Source organism: Nerophis ophidion, linkage group LG07 (genome assembly GCF_033978795.1).
Source record: "Nerophis ophidion isolate RoL-2023_Sa linkage group LG07, RoL_Noph_v1.0, whole genome shotgun sequence".
NCBI lineage: Eukaryota > Metazoa > Chordata > Actinopteri > Syngnathiformes > Syngnathidae > Nerophis > Nerophis ophidion.
The window spans coordinates 34,239,865-34,257,117 of NC_084617.1; the positions used below are offsets into that span (position 1 = coordinate 34,239,865).

General features: G+C 41.0%; 1 protein-coding gene across 1 annotated transcript in view; it reads left to right on the plus strand.

The window, feature by feature from the left end:
• Window positions 1-2,939: 2,939 nt before the first annotated feature.
• bin3 (bridging integrator 3) overlaps window positions 2,940-17,253 on the plus strand; it is a 165,574-nt gene continuing 151,260 nt past the window's right edge. The window contains exon 1 of the mRNA XM_061906066.1: window positions 2,940-3,095. Coding sequence (XP_061762050.1) covers window positions 3,088-3,095 — 8 coding nt within the window. The 5' untranslated portion in view covers window positions 2,940-3,087. The remainder of the gene's footprint in view (window positions 3,096-17,253) is intronic.

Genomic DNA, 17,253 nt, shown 5'->3' on the forward strand with positions numbered 1-17,253 from the left:
TGGGGGTACTTGCAGGTATGCCAAGGGGTACGTGAGAGTTTTTAGAAATATTCTAAAAATAGCAACAATTCAAAAAACCTTTAGAAATATATTTATTGAATAATACTTCAACAAAATATGAATTTAAGTTCATAAACTGTGAAAAGAAATGCAACAATGCAATATTCCACGTTGACAGCTAGATTTTTGTGGACATGTTCCATAAATATTGATGTTGAAGATTTCTTTTTTTGTGAAGAAATGTTTAGAATTAAGTTCATGAATCCAGATGGATCTCTATTAGAATCCCCAAAGAGGACACTTTAAGTTGATTATTACTTCTGTGTGTAGAAATCTTTATTTATAAATGAATCACTTGTTTATTTTTCAACAAGTTTTTAGTTATTTTTATATCTTTTTTCCCAAATAGTTCAAGAAAGACCACTACAAATAAACAGTATTTTGCACTGTAATACAATTTAATAAATCAGAAACTGATGACAAAGTGCTGTATTTTACTTCTTTATCTCTTTTTTTCAACCAAAAGTGCTTTGCTCTGATTAGGGGGCACTTGAATCAAAAAAATGTTCACAGGGGGTACAACACTGAAAAAAGGTTGAGAACCACTGTGTTAGACTACAATATTGTTCCACTAAGGACATGTATTAAGCACGTTGAGCTTGTGTGCTGAGCTGTTGTGTAGCTGCGAGTTCCTACAGTAGTAGCAACCTATAGCCTGGTGTGTTTACCTGTGGGGTCATTGGAGGACATGTTTTTATTTTTTCAGGATTTTTTTTTTGCTGATATCGGACTGATATTAGATATTTTTTTGGATTTTTAGAATATCCATTCTAATATCTTAAATGTACATATGAATATATATATATATATATATATATATATATATATATATATATATATGTATGTAAATGTACATATATGTACTGTATATACAGATAAGGTGGTTCGGGCATCTGCTCAGGATTCCACCCGAACGCCTCCCTAGGGAGGTGTTTAGGGCACGTCCGACCGGCAGGAGGCAACGGGGAAGACCCAGGACACGTTGAGAAGAGTATGTCTCCCGGCTGGTCTGGGAACACCTTGGGATCCCCTCGGAAGAGCTGGACGAAGTGGCTGGGGAAAGAGAAATCTGGGCTTCTCTGCTTAGGCTGCTGCCCCCACTACCCGACCTCAGACAAGCGGAAGAAATGGATGGATGTATATATTTGTAGTTGTTTATATGTATATATGTGTATGTAAAAAATATGTACATACACATGTATACACACATATATACACATTTTCATGTATACATATGTATATACACATGTATACATATGTATATACACATATATACATATATTTATACACACACACATATATATATATATATATATATATATATATATATATATATATATATATATATATATATATATATATATATATATATATATACATACAAATAGACATAGTTATAAATATATATCCATCCGTCCATTTTATCTCAGATGCATTCGGGTGGACGGCGGAGTACACCCTGGACAAGTCGCCATTTCATCATAGGGCCAACACAGATAGACAGACAACATTCAAACTCACAAATATATATATATATATATATATATATATATATATATATATATATATATATATATATATATATATATATATATATATATATATATATATATATATATATGTCCATCCATCCATCCATATATATGTATGTATGTACAGTGGGGCAAAAAAGTATTTAGTCAGCCACCGATTGTGCAAGTTCTCCCATTTAAAATGATGACAGAGGTCTGTAATTTTCATCATAGGTACACTTCAACTGTGAGAGACAGAATGTGAAAAAAAATCCAGGAATTCACATTTTAGGAATTTTAAAGAATTTATTTGTAAATTATGGTGGCAAATAAGTATTTGGTCAACCATTCAAAGCTCTCACTGATGGAAGGTGGTTTGGGCTCAAAATCTCACAATACATGGCCCCATTCATTCTTTCCTTAACACGGATCAATCGTCCTGTCCCCTTAGCAGAAAAACAGCCCAAAAACATGATGTTTCCACCCCCATGCTTCACAGTAGGTGTGGTGTTATTGGGATGCAACTCAGTGTTCTTCTTCCTCCAAACACAACGAGTTGAGTTTATACCAACAAGTTATATTTTGGTTTCATCTGATCACATGATATTCTCCCAATCCTCTGCTGTATCACCAATGTATCCACTTTGGTATAAACTCAACTTGTTGTGTTTGGAGGAAGAAGAATACTGAGTTGCATCCCAAGAACACCACACCTACTGTAAAGCATGGGGGTGGAAACATCATGTATCGTGAGATTTTGAGCCAAAAACTCCTTCCATCTGAGAACTTTGAATGGTTGACCAAATACTTATTTTACAAAATAAATTATTTAAAATTCATAAAATGTGAATTCCTGGATTTTTTTTCACATTCTTTCTCTCACAGTTGAAGTGTACCCTTGATGAAAATTACAGACCTCTGTCATCATTTTAAGTGGGAGAACTTGCACAATCGGTGGCTGACTAAATACTTTTTTGCCCCTCTGTGTATATATATATATATATATATATATATATATATATATATATATATATATATACATATATATATATATTTTTTTTTTTTTTGTATTCTTCTTTAGTTGCTTTATTGAGTTTATAACCCCCTGGCGCTGTTTTGTACTGTTTCTGTTCTTGTTTCGATGATGACTAAGTCTTTGATTGTATGTAAATGTTGAACATTATGAATAAAGGTTTTGAAAAAATCAATACATAAATTAATAAATAAAAAGTTACCATGAATTGATTAACGTGGACCCCGACTTAAACAAGTTGAAAAACTTATTCGTGTGTTACCATTTAGTGGTCAATTGTACGGAATATGTACTGTACTGTGCAATCTACTAATAAAAGTATCAATCAATCAATCAATCAAAGAGTGGCGACTCAGCCCCAGGAAACACAAGGGACTCATCTTCCAACTTCCTGCTAGGAGCGCCGTCGTCTGGCCGAATGGGACCAGATTGTCCGAAGAAAACAGTAATTCAATGAAACTGGATTAAACATTGAGCGCAAACATGAGCTGGTAAGTTTGTTTAAACAAGGAATGTAATATATATGCTGAAGTGAGGACCGGGCTGTGGCTATTTCCTGGTAACGCGAACTCTGCACCGGACATTTAAACTTCACAAAAGTAGCACTAGCCTCTTTTCACATGTTACATATGAATTTATCTTCGGTTAAAGTCTCATACAGAGTTGTAAAACACATTTTGTGGGTGAATAACAGTTTATTAGACTTAGCTGTAGATATCCAGTGGAGTAAGAAGTTAGCTAAAGATAGCATGCTAAGCTAACTTGTGCGTGACGAGAATGACTACTAGTTTGTACTGTTATATTTTTTTCCATCTGTCTCATGATCAAACCTAACTTGAGCACAACTGAATGAACAAGACACGCCATTTCGGTGACAACAGACCTCTTTTAAAGGGCTCTCGTCGTCTTGTTTACACGGAGGAACTGTTGCTAGCACACGTTAGCATGTCCTGTCAACACATTTGGATTGTGTCACGGTTATTGTCTCAATTATCTGGTTTATTTAACGTGTACCATTTCACAAATACACCTATATAGTCACACAGTTATTCATACTGTACCTACGCTCACATACATACACACTCAAAGTTCGCACATTCACTGTACACACATACATATACACATACTGTACATATGCATTCACTTTACAAACATATATATATACACATACATGTACATATACATTCACTGTACAAACATACATACACATTCTGCACATATAGGAATCAATGAAGTACTATCTATCTATATACATTCACTGTACAAACATCCATTTTCTACCGCTTATTCCCTTTTGGGGTCGCGGGGGGCGCTGGCGCCTATCTCAGCTACCATCGGGCGGAAGGCGGGGTACACCCTGGACAAGTCGCCACCTCATCGCAGGGCCAACACAGATAGACAACATTCACACTCACATTCAAACACTAGGGCCAATTTAGTGTTGCATGTTTTTGGAAGTGGGAGGAAGCCGGAGTACCCGGAGGGAACCCACGCATTCACGGGGAGAACATGCAAACTCCACACAGAAAGATCCCGAGCCTGGATTTGAACCTCTGCCACCGTGAAGCCCCTGTACAAACATATATATATATATATATATATATATATATATATATATATATATATATATATATATATATATATATATACTTTACAAACATACATCTACACATACTGTACATATACATTCACTGTACAAACATACTTATACACATACATGTAAACGGTAAATGGGTTATATATATATATATATATATACACAGGTGCTGTTCATATTATTAGAATATCATGAAAAAGTTGATTTATTTCAGTAATTATATTCGGAACGTGAAACTTACATATTATATCAATTCATTACACACATAGTGATATATTTGAAATGTTTATTTCTCTAAATTTTGATGATTAGTACTGACAATTACTGAAAATCCCAAATTCAGTATCTCAGAAAATTAGAATATTAGTTACGACTAGTACCAAAAAATATTTTTTAGAAATGTGGGCCAACTGAAAAGTATGAACATGGAAAGTTTCAGCATGTACGGCAATCAATACTTAGTTGCAGCTCCTTTTGCCTGAATTGCTGCAGCAATACGGCGTGGCATGGAGTCGACCTGTCTGTTGCACACCTCAGGTGTTATGAGTGCCCAGGTTGCTTTAATGGTGGCCTTCAGCTCTTCAGCATTGTTGGTTCTGGCATCTCGCATCTTCCGCTTCACAATACCCCATAGGTTTTCTATGGGGTTAAGGTCAGGGGAGTTTGCAGGCCAATCAAGAACAGAGATACCATGGTCCTTAAACCAGGTACTGGTAGATTTGGCACTGTGTGCAGGTGTCAAGTCATGTTGGAAAATGAAATCTTCAACTCCATAAAATTGGTCCGCGGCAGGCAGCATAAAGTGTTCTAAAACTTCCTGGTAAACTGCTGCATTGACCCTAGACCTCAGGAAACACAGTGGACCAACACCAGCAGATGACATGGCACCCCAGACCATTACCGATTGTGGAAATTTGACATTGGACTAAAGGCAACGCGGATTCTGTGCCTCCCCTGTCTTCCTCCAGACTCTGGGACCTTGATTTCCAAAGGAGATACAAAATTTACTTTCATCTGAAAACATAACTTTGGACCACTCAGCAGCAGTCCAGTCCTTTTTGTCTCGAGCCCAGGCGAGACGCTTTTGACGTTGTCTCTTATTCAAGAGTGGCTTTACGCAAGGAATGTGACGGCTGAACCCCATATCTTGCATACGTCGGTGCGTGGTGGTTCTTGAAGCACTGACTCCAGCTGCAGTCCACTCTTTGTGGATCTCCCCCACATTTTTTTAATCGGTTTTGTTTGACAATCCTCTCCAGGGCGCAGTTATCCCTCTTGCTTGTACACTTTTTTCTACCACATCTTTGTCTTCCCTTCGCCTCTCTATTAATGTGCTTGGACACAGAGCTCTGGGAACATCCAACCTCTTTGGCAATGACCTTTTGTGTCTTGCCCTCCTTCTTTAAAGTATCAATGATCATCTTTTGGACAGTTGTCAAGTCAGCAGTCTTCCCCATGATTGTGTGTCATACAGAATCAAAACGAGAGACCATTTAAAGGCTTTTCCAGGTGTTTTGAGTTAGTTAGCTAATTAAAGTGTGGCACCAGGTGTCTTCAATATCTGACCTTTTTACCATATTCAAATTTTCTGAGATGTTGAATTTAGGGTTTTCATTGGTTATTAGCTATAATCATCTCCTTTTTGGCTAAAAACACTTGAAATGTATCAGTCTGTTTGGAATTAATGTATACATTCTACAAGTTTGACTTTCTAAATGGAATTAATGAAATAAATAAACTTTTTCATGATATTCTAATAATATGACCACCACCTGTGTGTGTGTGTGTGTGTATATATATATATATATATATAGGGCTGCGGAGCTGGGACGGAGAGGCTCCGCGGTGTCTTGACTGGGTGAGCAGGTGTCGGACACCTCAGTCACCTTGGACGTATCCTCGCTCATCCATGCGGACTGGACATTGGCCGAGAGTGGAGTCGGCTGTCTTGGTTGCTTTGTTGGATCTGCTTCTGTCTCTGGCCATGCTCCCTCCTCCCCAGCGGACAATGGCGTGGAACACCGTAGAGGCCACCACAGTGGATATGTTTCTTTTACTTTTTATTCATAGCTGTATGTAGAAGTGTCTGGTTGTATCTGCTGCTTTAATGTCTTTAATGTCCTCTGTGTTCTTTGATGTTTGATGTTTGATGTTTCCCTCTTACACACATGGAATGTGTACTATGGCTATGAGTTGTTCTTTTCCCTTGGCCTCAGTCTGCACCCCCACTCCAGGGCCTAGGCTAAGACCGATTTTTTATTTTTTTATTTTATTTTAATCTTCTATCCCCCCCCCTTGTTTACCTGTATGTCATCTTTTTTGTAAGGGGCGCTGGAAGCTGGCAGACCCGTCAGCGATCCTGTTCTGTCTCCCTGTAATGTTTGTCTGATCTTGAATGGGATTGTGCTGAAAATTGTAATTTTCCTCAAGGAACTCTCCTGACGGAATAAATAAAGTACTATCTAATCTAATATATATATACATACACTGTACACACATGTATAAATACTGTACATATACATTCACTGTACAAACATACACATACTGTACATATGCATTCACTGTACAAACATACGTATACACATACTGTACATATATATTCACTGTACAAACATACATGTGCACAAACTGTACATATACATTCACTGTACAAACATACATATACACACATGTACATATAGGAATCAATAATGTATATCTATCTATCTATCTATCTATCTATCTATATACATTCACTGTTCAAACATATATATATATATATATTAGGGCTGGGCAACGATTAAAATTTTTAATCGAAGTTAATCGCACTATTTCTCTGATTAATCGTGATTAACTGCATTGTTTACGCAAAGCCCAATAATGAATTCAAAAGTAGTGTGTAGTGCACCTTTATTGGAATATTCTCCCACATGAACAAAAGCGCCAAAACATTTGTTGTCCAAACACAATTTAAATCAGTCCTTGTTAAACAGTAGCAGTTAAATAGCATATTTTATGAAAATCAACTCCAAAAATGTAAATACAAACATTTAAGCTTATTACTACCACTGCCAGGGTATTTAAGTTATCCTGTTTGTTATGGAAAATAAATATAATCTACATACAAATCTCTGAGCCACAGTTATAACCTCTGAACAGGCAATTTCTGAGGTAACAGCAGAAACATTTTTTTATCAGGGATCTTATGTTTAAAAAACCTATATTATAGGTAGTGGGCTGTTTTAGGGAATTCTTGATCAAATTATCCGTAGTAGCAATATTAATAATGTTGTGTTTATTCTGCGTAGTGCACTTAAGATAATTATGACCATATCTAGGAATAGATATAATGGGAATTTTCCGATTGTTTGCTTGGTGCTTTGATAAACTGAACGCATCATATACATGGTACTATATTGTGACGTTATGAGCCAGGGAATAAAAGAACTACCCTACCCAGCATGCAACAGGAGTGACGAGCATGCGCGGTAGCCCGGTATAGGTTGTGTCGCCATGGCGGCATCTTGTATGTTGTGATATGCACATTGAAAGTAAACGTTAAGAACTCAGCCAACACTCCTCGTCTGCATTATTCATAAATAGACAGACAACACATATACTCCGCTGCTTCACAGGCCGCTGGATGTAGCCGGCAAAGTATTCCCATGCTAGCTAGCCGGTCTAGCAAGCACGCCTCATTCAGTCCATCCACATTCAGAATTGTCTGGCGGTCGTAAGTGATCCCGGAGTGACCACGCTGTAAGCCAGCCATGAAATTTGCAGAATTGTCCGGTATTTTTGCCAAATGTAAACAACATACGCAAAAGTGCGATAAAATAATTGTCAGCGTTAATAGATTGATGAGTTAACTCATAATTAACGCACTAATTTGCCCACCCCTAATATATATATATATATATATATATATATATATAGTTAAGAAAATAAGTATTTGAACTAGGGCTGGGCGATATATTGATATAAACGATATATTGCAGATTTGTCACTGTGCGATATAGAAAATGACTATATCGTAATATTCGATTATATGTTCTCACACAGTTGCTTTTAGCTGCGGGCATTACATTAGTGGATTTTCTCACTCTTCCTCGTCTCTTCTTCTCACAGAGACGGAAAACAAGCTTGCCTTCTTACATACGTCACATACTCTCGCGTGTCTTGCGTCACGCTCTCGCCGACCAAAGAGCTAGCAGCATAGCTAACGTTAGCTTAGGGCATTACATTACAGACATTTTTCACTCCTCGTCCCTCCTTCTCACAGAGACGGAAAACAAGCCCGCCTTCCTACATACGTTACATACTGTCGCGCGTCTAGCGTCATACGCTCTTGCCGACCAGAGAGGTAGCAGCACGGCTAACGTTAGCTGAGGCAGGTCGTACAAGCAGAGCTGAGCAGAGCTTGTGACAATACAAGAGAGAGAAGGTGCGAAACTGATCACAAATGGAAGAAGAACAATTAATGCTCAAAAATAAAGTGCAGGGGATCCATCATCTGGCGGTGGTTTGGCTTCAAGTGGGAAGATATTCAGCAGACAACAGCAATATGCAAAGTATGCAGCAGAAGTGTTACTACAAAAAGGTAGCAACACTATTAATTTGTTCTTTCATTTAAAAAGTCACCCGTGAGAGAATGAAGAGTATTTAATAAATACAGTTTTAGTCAATTGACTTAGTTGTGATTTCCCTCTCTGCATGAAAGTTTAAAAGTAGCATATATTAATGCAGTATGAAGAAGAATGTTTTAATGTAGACACATAGAAACATCATACTGCTGTGATTATATGCATCAAGTGTTCATTCAAGGCTAAGGCAAAATATCGTAATCCATCCATCCATCCATCATCTTCCGCTTATCCGAGGTCGGGTCGTGGGGGCAACAGCCTAAGCAGGGAAACCCAGACTTCCCTCTCCCCAGCCACTTCGTCTAGCTCTTCCCGGGGGATCCCGAGGCGTTCCCAGGCCAGCCGGGAGACATAGTCTTCCCAACGTGTCCCGGGTCTTCCCCGTGGCCTCCTACCGGTTGGACGTGCCCTAAACACCTCCCTAGGGAGGCGTTCGGGTGGCATCCTGACCAGATGCCCGAACCACCTCATCTGGCTCCTCTCGATGTGAAGGAGCAGCGGCTTTACTTTGAGTCCCTCCCGGATGGCAGAGCTTCTCACCCTATCTCTAAGGGAGAGCCCCGCCACACGGCGGAGGAAACTCATTTCGGCCGCTTGTACCCGTGATCTTATCCTTTCGGTCACGACCCAAAGCTCATGACCATAGGTGAGGATGGGAACGTAGATCGACCGGTAAATTGAGAGCTTTGCCTTCCGGCTCAGCTCCTTCTTCGCCACAACGGATCGGTACAACGTCCGCATTACTGAAGACGCCGCACCGATCCGCCTGTCGATCTCACGATCCACTCTTCCCTCACTCGTGAACAAGACTCCTAGGTACTTGAACTCCTTCACTTGGGGCAGGGTCTCCTCCCCAACCCGGAGATGGCACTCCACCCTTTTCCGGGCGAGAACCATGGACTACGACTTGGAGGTGCTGATTCTCATTCCGGTCGCTTCACACTCGGCTGCGAACCGATCCAGCGAGAGCTGAAGATCCCGGTCAGATGAAGCCATCAGGACCACATCATCTGCAAAAAGCAGAGACCTAATCCTGCGGTTACCAAACCGGAACCCCTCAACGCTTTGACTGCGCCTAGAAATTCTGTCCATAAAAGTTATGAACGGAATCGGTGACAAAGGACAGCCTTGGCGGAGTCCAACCCTCACTGGAAATGTGTTCGACTTACTGCCGGCAATGCGAACCAAGCTCTGGCACTGATCGTACAGGGAACGGACCGCCACAATAAGACAGTCCGATACCCCATACTCTCTGAGCACTCCCCACAGGACTTCCCGAGGGACACGGTCGAATGCCTTCTCCAAGTCCACAAAGCACATGTAGACTGGTTGGGCAAACTCCCATGCACCCTCAAGAACCCTGCCGAGAGTATAGAGCTGGTCCACAGTTCCACGACCAGGACGAAAACCACACTGTTCCTCCTGAATCCGAGGTTCGACTATCCGACGTAGCCTCCTCTCCAGTACACCTGAATAAACCTTACCGGGAAGGCTGAGGAGTGTGATCCCACGATAGTTGGAACACACCCTCCTGTCCCCCTTCTTAAAGAGAGGAACCACCACCCCGGTCTGCCAATCCAGAGGTACCGCCCCCGATGTCCACGTGATGCTGCAGAGTCTTGTCAACCAAGACAGCCCCACAGCATCCAGAGCCTTGAGGAACTCCGGGCGGATCTCGTCCACCCCTGGGGCCTTGCCACCGAGGAGCTTTTTAACTACCTCAGCGACCTCAGCCCCAGAAATAGGAGAGTCCACCACAGATTCCCCAGGCACTGCTTCCTCATAGGAAGACGTGTTGGTGGGATTGAGGAGGTCTTCGAAGTATTCCTTCCACCTATCCACAACATCCGCAGTCGAGGTCAGCAGAACACCATCCGCACCATACACGGTGTTGATAGTGCACTGCTTCCCCCTTCCTGAGGCGGCGGACGGTGGTCCAGAATTGCTTCGAAGCCGTCCGGAAGTCGTTTTCCATGGCTTCCCCGAACTCTTCCCATGTCCGAGTTTTTGCCTCCGCGACCGCTGAAGCTGCACACCGCTTGGCCTGTCGGTACCTGTCCACTGCCTCCGGAGTCCTATGAGCCAAAAGGACCCGATAGGACTCCTTCTTCAGCTTGACGGCATCCCTCACCGCTGGTGTCCACCAAGGGGTTTTAGGATTGCCGCCCCGACAGGCACCAACTACCTTGCGGCCACAGCTCCGATCTGCCGCCTCGACAATAGAGGTGCGGAACATGGTCCACTCGGACTCAATGTCCCGCACCTCCCTCGTGACTTGCTCAAAGTTCTTCCGGAGGTGGGAATTGAAACTTTGTCTGACAGGAGACTCTGCCAGACGTTCCCAGCAGACCCTCACAATGCGTTTGGGCCTCCCAGGTCTGTCCGGCATCCTCCCCCACCATCGCAGCCAACTCACCACCAGGTGGTGATCGGTAGAAAGCTCCGCCCCTCTCTTCACCCGAGTGTCCAAAACATGAGGCCGCAAATCCGATGACACAACTACAAAGTCGATCATGGAACTGCGGCCTAGGGTGTCCTGGTGCCAAGTGCACATATGGACACCCTTATGTTTGAACATGGTGTTTGTTATCGACAAACTGTGACGAGCACAAAAGTCCAATAACAAAACACCACTCGGGTTCAGATCCGGGCGGCCATTCTTCCCAATCACGCCTCTCCAGGTTTCACTGTCGTTGCCAACGTGAGCGTTGAAGTCTCCCAGTAGGACAAGGGAATCACCCGGGGGAGCACTTTCCAGTACTCCCTCGAGTGTTCCCAAAAAGGGTGGGTACTCTGAACTGCTGTTTGGTGCATAAGCACAAACAACAGTCAGGACCCGTCCCCCCACCCGAAGGCGGAGGGAGGCTACCCTTTCGTCCACCGGGTTGAACTCCAACGTACAGGCTTTGAGCCGGGGGGAAACAAGAATTGCCACCCCAGCCCGTCGCCTCTCACTGCCGGCAACGCCAGAGTGGAAGAGGGTCCAATCCCTCTCGAGAGAAGTGGTTCCAGAGCCATTGCTGTGCGTCGAAGTGAGTCCGACTATATCCAGCCGGAATTTCTCGACTTCGCGCACTAGCTGAGGCTCTTTCCCCCCCAGTGACGTGACGTTCCACGTCCCAAGAGCTAGCTTCTGTAGCCGAGGATCGGACCGCCAAGTGCCCTGCCTTCGGCTGTCGCCCAGCTCACAATGCACCCGACCTCTATGGCCCCTGCTATGGGTGGTGAGCCCATTGGAGGGGTGACCCACGTTGCCTCTTCGGGCTGTGCCCGGCCGGGCCCCATGGGAACAGGCTCGCCATCGTGCCCCACCTCCGGGCCTGGCTCCAGAAGGGGGCCCCGGTGACCCGCGTCCGGGCGAGGGAAATCTGGGTCCAGGATTTTTCATCTTCATAAAGGTCTTCGAGCTGCTCTTTGTCTGATCCCTCACCTAGAACCTGTTTGCCTTGGGAGACCCTACCAGGGGGCTTTATGCCCCCGGACAACATAGCTCCTAGGATCATTGGGACACGCAAACTCCTCTACCACGATAAGGTGGCAGCTCAGAGAGGAGAAAAATATCGTAATATATATTGTATATCGCAATATGGCATAAAAATATGGCGATATTAATAAAAGCCAATACTCGCCCAGCCCTAATTTGAACACCCTGCTATTTTGCAAGTTCTCCCACTTAGAAAATAATGGAGGGGTCTGAAATTTTCACGGTAGGTGCATGTCCACTCTATGAGAGATAACCTAAAAAGAAAAATCCAGAAATCACAATTTATGATTTTTTTAACAATTTATTTGTGTGATACAGCTGAAAATAAGTATTTGAACACCAACATTAATATTTGGTAGAGTAGCCTTTGTTTGCAATTACATAGGTTAAATGTTTCCTGTAGTTTTTCACCAGGTTTGCACAGACTGCAGGAGGGATTTTGGCCCACTCCTCCACACAGATCATCTCTAGATCAGTCAGGTTTCTGGGCTGTCGCTAACACAGACTTTCAGCTCCCTCCAAAGATTTTCAATTGGATTTAGGTCTGGAGACTGGCTAAGCCACTCCGGAACCTTGATAAGGTTCTTACGAAGCCACTTCTTGGTTTTCCTGGCTGTGTGCTTTGGGTCATTGTCATGTTGGAAGATCCAGCCACGACTAATCTTCAATGATCTGACTGAGGGAAGGAGGTTTTTGGCCAGAATCTTACAATACATGGCTGCAGTCATCCTCTCCTTAATATAGTACATTCGTCCTGTCCCATGAGCAGAAAAACACCCCCAAAGCATGATGCTACCACCCCCATTCTTCACAGTAGGGATGGTGTTCTTGGGATGGTATGCATCATTCTTCTTCCTCCAAGCACGCATAGTGGAATTATGACCAAAAGGTCAATTTTGGTCTTATCTGTCCACAAAACTTTCTCCCATGACTCCTCTGGATCATCCAAATTGGTCATTGGCAAACTTAAGACGGGCCTTAACATGTGCTGGTTTAAGCAGGGGAACCTTTCGTGCCATGCATGATTTCAAAGCATGACGTCTTAGTGTATTACCAACAGTGACCATGGGAACAGTGGTGCCAGCTCTTTTCAGGTCATTGACCAAGTCCTGCCGTGTAGTCCTGGGCTGATTCCTCACCTCTCTTAGCATCATTGAAACCCCACGAGGTGATATCTTGCATGGGGCTCTACTCTGATTGAGATTGATTGTCATGTTTAGCTTCTTCCATTTTGTAATGATTGCTCCAACAGTGGACCTTTTTTCACCAAGCTGCTTGGCAATTTCTCCAGAGCCCTTTCCATCCTTTTGGAGTTGTACAATTTTGTCTCTAGTGTCTTTGGACAGCTCTTGCTCTTAGGCATGCTGAATGTTTGGGTCTTACTGATTGTATGGGGTGGACAGGTGTCTTTATGCAGCTAAAGACCTCACACAGGTGCATCTGATTCAGGATAATACAGTAGAGTTGGGGAGGACTTTTAAAGGCGGACTAACAGGTCTTTGAGGGTCAGAATTCTAGCTGATGGACAGGTGTTCAAATACCTATTTTCAGCTGTATCACACAAAAAAATTGTTAAAAAAAATCATAGGTTGTGATTTCTGTTTTTTTCTTCTTTTTAGGTTATCTCTCATACAGTGGACATGCACCTACTGTGAAAATTTCAGACCCCTCCATGATTTCTAAGTGGGAGAACTTGCAAAATAGCAGGGTGTTCAAATACTCATTTTCTTGACTGTATGTATGTGTGTATATATATATATATATATATATATATATATATATATATGTGTGTATATATATATATATATATATGTGTATATATATATATATATATATGTATATATATATATGTATATATATACTGTGTATACACTTTCACTGTACAAAAATGCATGTACACATACTGTACATATACATATACATGCATACACTCATAAATATAATCACGTTTCATCAAACATAAATTAACGTTGTTGCCCCAGGGGAAACTGGGTAACACATGGCACACCGACAATGCTTAACCTCTTGATACTATAACAATCTACAAGGTTAATATAGTTGGCCTCTCTTTCTTCCCCTTCATTTATCTGCTTTCTTTTGTATTTCAAGTTGTCATTACATATATGTATTGTTGATAATAGAGGTAATTGTTGTTATTATTTATTATCAATAGTGCTATTTCTATTGGTATTTCTATTTATCCATTTGTAGTGTAATAATGTTCATTGTCATTTCTGTATTATTATTTATTTCACTTACTGGTTCTTTGCTATAACTTTTACCAACATATTTGTACATATCCTATTTGCTGATGTTGTTCTATTGTTGTTGTTGTTGTCGTGCTTGGTGTTGTTGTTTTTGTCTCTGTCTATTCCTCCCCTTGTCCCCACAATTCCCCCTCTGTCTTCCTTTTTTTCTCTTTGTATCCCTTCCTGCTGCACCAAATAATATAAATAAAGTCAAATACAAACCCCGTTTCCATATGAGTTGGGAAATTGTGTTAGATGTAAATATAAACGGAATACAATGATTTGCAAATCCTTTTCAATCCATATTCAATTGAATGCACTACTAAGACAAGATATTTGATGTTCAAACTCATAAACTTTGTTTTTTTTTTGCAAATAATAATTAACTTAGAATTTCATGGCTGCAACACGTGCCAAAGTAGTTAGGAAAGGTCATGTTCACCACTGTGTTACATCACCTTTTTTTTTTAACAACACTCAATAAACGTTTGGGAACTGAGGAAACTAATTGTGGAAGCTTTACAGATGTAGCGACGAACTGTATTTAGTGACTGTGGTTTTCTGAAGTGTTCCTGAGCCCATGTGGTGATATCCTTTTAGAGATTGATATCGGTTTTTGATACAGTCCCGTCTGAGGTATCGAAGGTCACGGTCATTCAATGTTGGTTTCCGGCCATGCCGCTTACGTGTCGTGATTTCTCCAGATTTTCTGAACCTTTTGATGATATTATGGACCGTAGATGTTGAAATCCCTAAATTTCTTGCAGTTGCACTTTGAGAAACGTTGTTCTTAAACTGTTTGACTATTTGCTCACGCAGTTGTGGACAAAGGGGTGTACCTTCTCCCATCCTTTCTTGTGAAAGACTGAGCATGTTTTGGGAAGCTGTTTTTATACCCAATCATGGCACTCACCTGTTCCCAATTAGCCAGCACACCTGGGGGATTTTCCAAATAGGTGTTTGATGAGCATTCCTCAACTTTATCAGTATTTATTGTCACCTTTCCCGACTTCTTTGTCACGTGTTGCTGGCATCAAATTCTAAAGTTAATGATTATTTGCAAAAAAAAATGTTTATCAGTTTGAACATCAAATATGTTGTCTTTGTAGCATATTCAACTGAATATGGGTTGAAAATTATTTGCAAATCATTGTATTCCCTTTATATTTACATCTAACACAATTTCCCAAATCAACAAATAACTGTACAAATAAGGCAACAATTGAAGTATCCAGCACTTCTCTTTTCTAAAGTAAATGTGTACAGCAGGTGTGTCCAAAGTGCGGCCCGGCGGCCATTTGCGGCCCGCAGCTTATTGTTTACCGGCCCGCCACACATTTTGCAAAATTGATAGTATTGCAAAAAAAAAAAGAAAAATAGATTTAATAAAAGTGGAATGAGAAAAAGTGGCAATGTTGACACAAAGCTGTCATGCAGGCAGTTTTTTTTCCATTGCTAAAAAAAAATGGGACAAAAAAATGTGTTATAATGAATTATTACTTAAATTGTTTTATGTGGAAAAAATGTTGCATATGTTGTGTGGTTGCCATATAAAAACATCAAAGTTTTGACAAAAGAGCATAAAACAAACAAAATAATAGTTCAAACTTAAAATCGACAGGTATATCGGAAGTTGATCTTGAAATTCAAGTGTTAAGAGTAAAAAAAAAACTAATACAATTGCATCACTTTATGAGTGGGGAACCTTTCGCATCTCAAATATATTTAGTAGGATTTTATTTAACTGTTCACTGTGAGTGTTGTCTGTCTATCTGTGTTGGCCCTGCGATGAGGTGGAGACTTGTCCAGGGTGTACCCTGCCTTCCGCCCGATTGTAGCTGAGATAGGCGCCAGCGCCCCCCGCGACCCCGAAAGGGAATAAGCGGTAGAAAATGGATGGATGGATGGATGTGATTACTCAAAAATATTAAATAATTCAAATCAATGGTGCTCTGCATTATTGATCTTTGAGGGCTGTAATTGCTAAATAAAGGAACTCTCCTGAAGGAATCAATAAAGTACTATCTATCTATCTGTCCGTCCGTCTTTGACAGAAAAGGCATAAAACCTTATTTGTTTTACTTTATATCAACCTCAAGTTAATATAGAGATTTACTGTAAGAATTAAATAAAAAAAATAATAATTATTTGACTTATTTTTATTTTTTTGTGACTGAGACCCTCTATGCACCCCAGGAGCCCTAAGGGTTGAAAAAAAATCCATATATTTTGTTATGGTTTGAAAATGAAAAATATCAAAATGGCCCCCACATGCTTAAATTTTTCTGTGTGCGGCCCTCTGTGGAAAAAGTTTGGACACCCCTGGTGTACAGCATATATGGGCATCTATATCAACTATCTGATTTGCCTGAGAAGCTGGACAGGACAAAAAAATGAAAAATAACATGTAGCACTTCTGCCAATACAAGCCAGCCAGTGTTAATGTCGGATGATGGGAAATGACCTAAAGATAACTTAGAAGTATTAGACGTGGTACAGGTAGGGAATATGTTCAATTACTTCCGGTTTCTTTTTTTCCAAATTGATATCAAGTATAACTGCTTAAGCTTTGATTTATTTAAAAGTTTTTTCCGTTCAAACAATCGTGTACAAAGCAGAAGGTCACAAACAAACAATGATGTTGAAAGTTTGTCAAAGTAGTGACTCCTGTTTTATTGAGCCACCCCATCCTCTCAA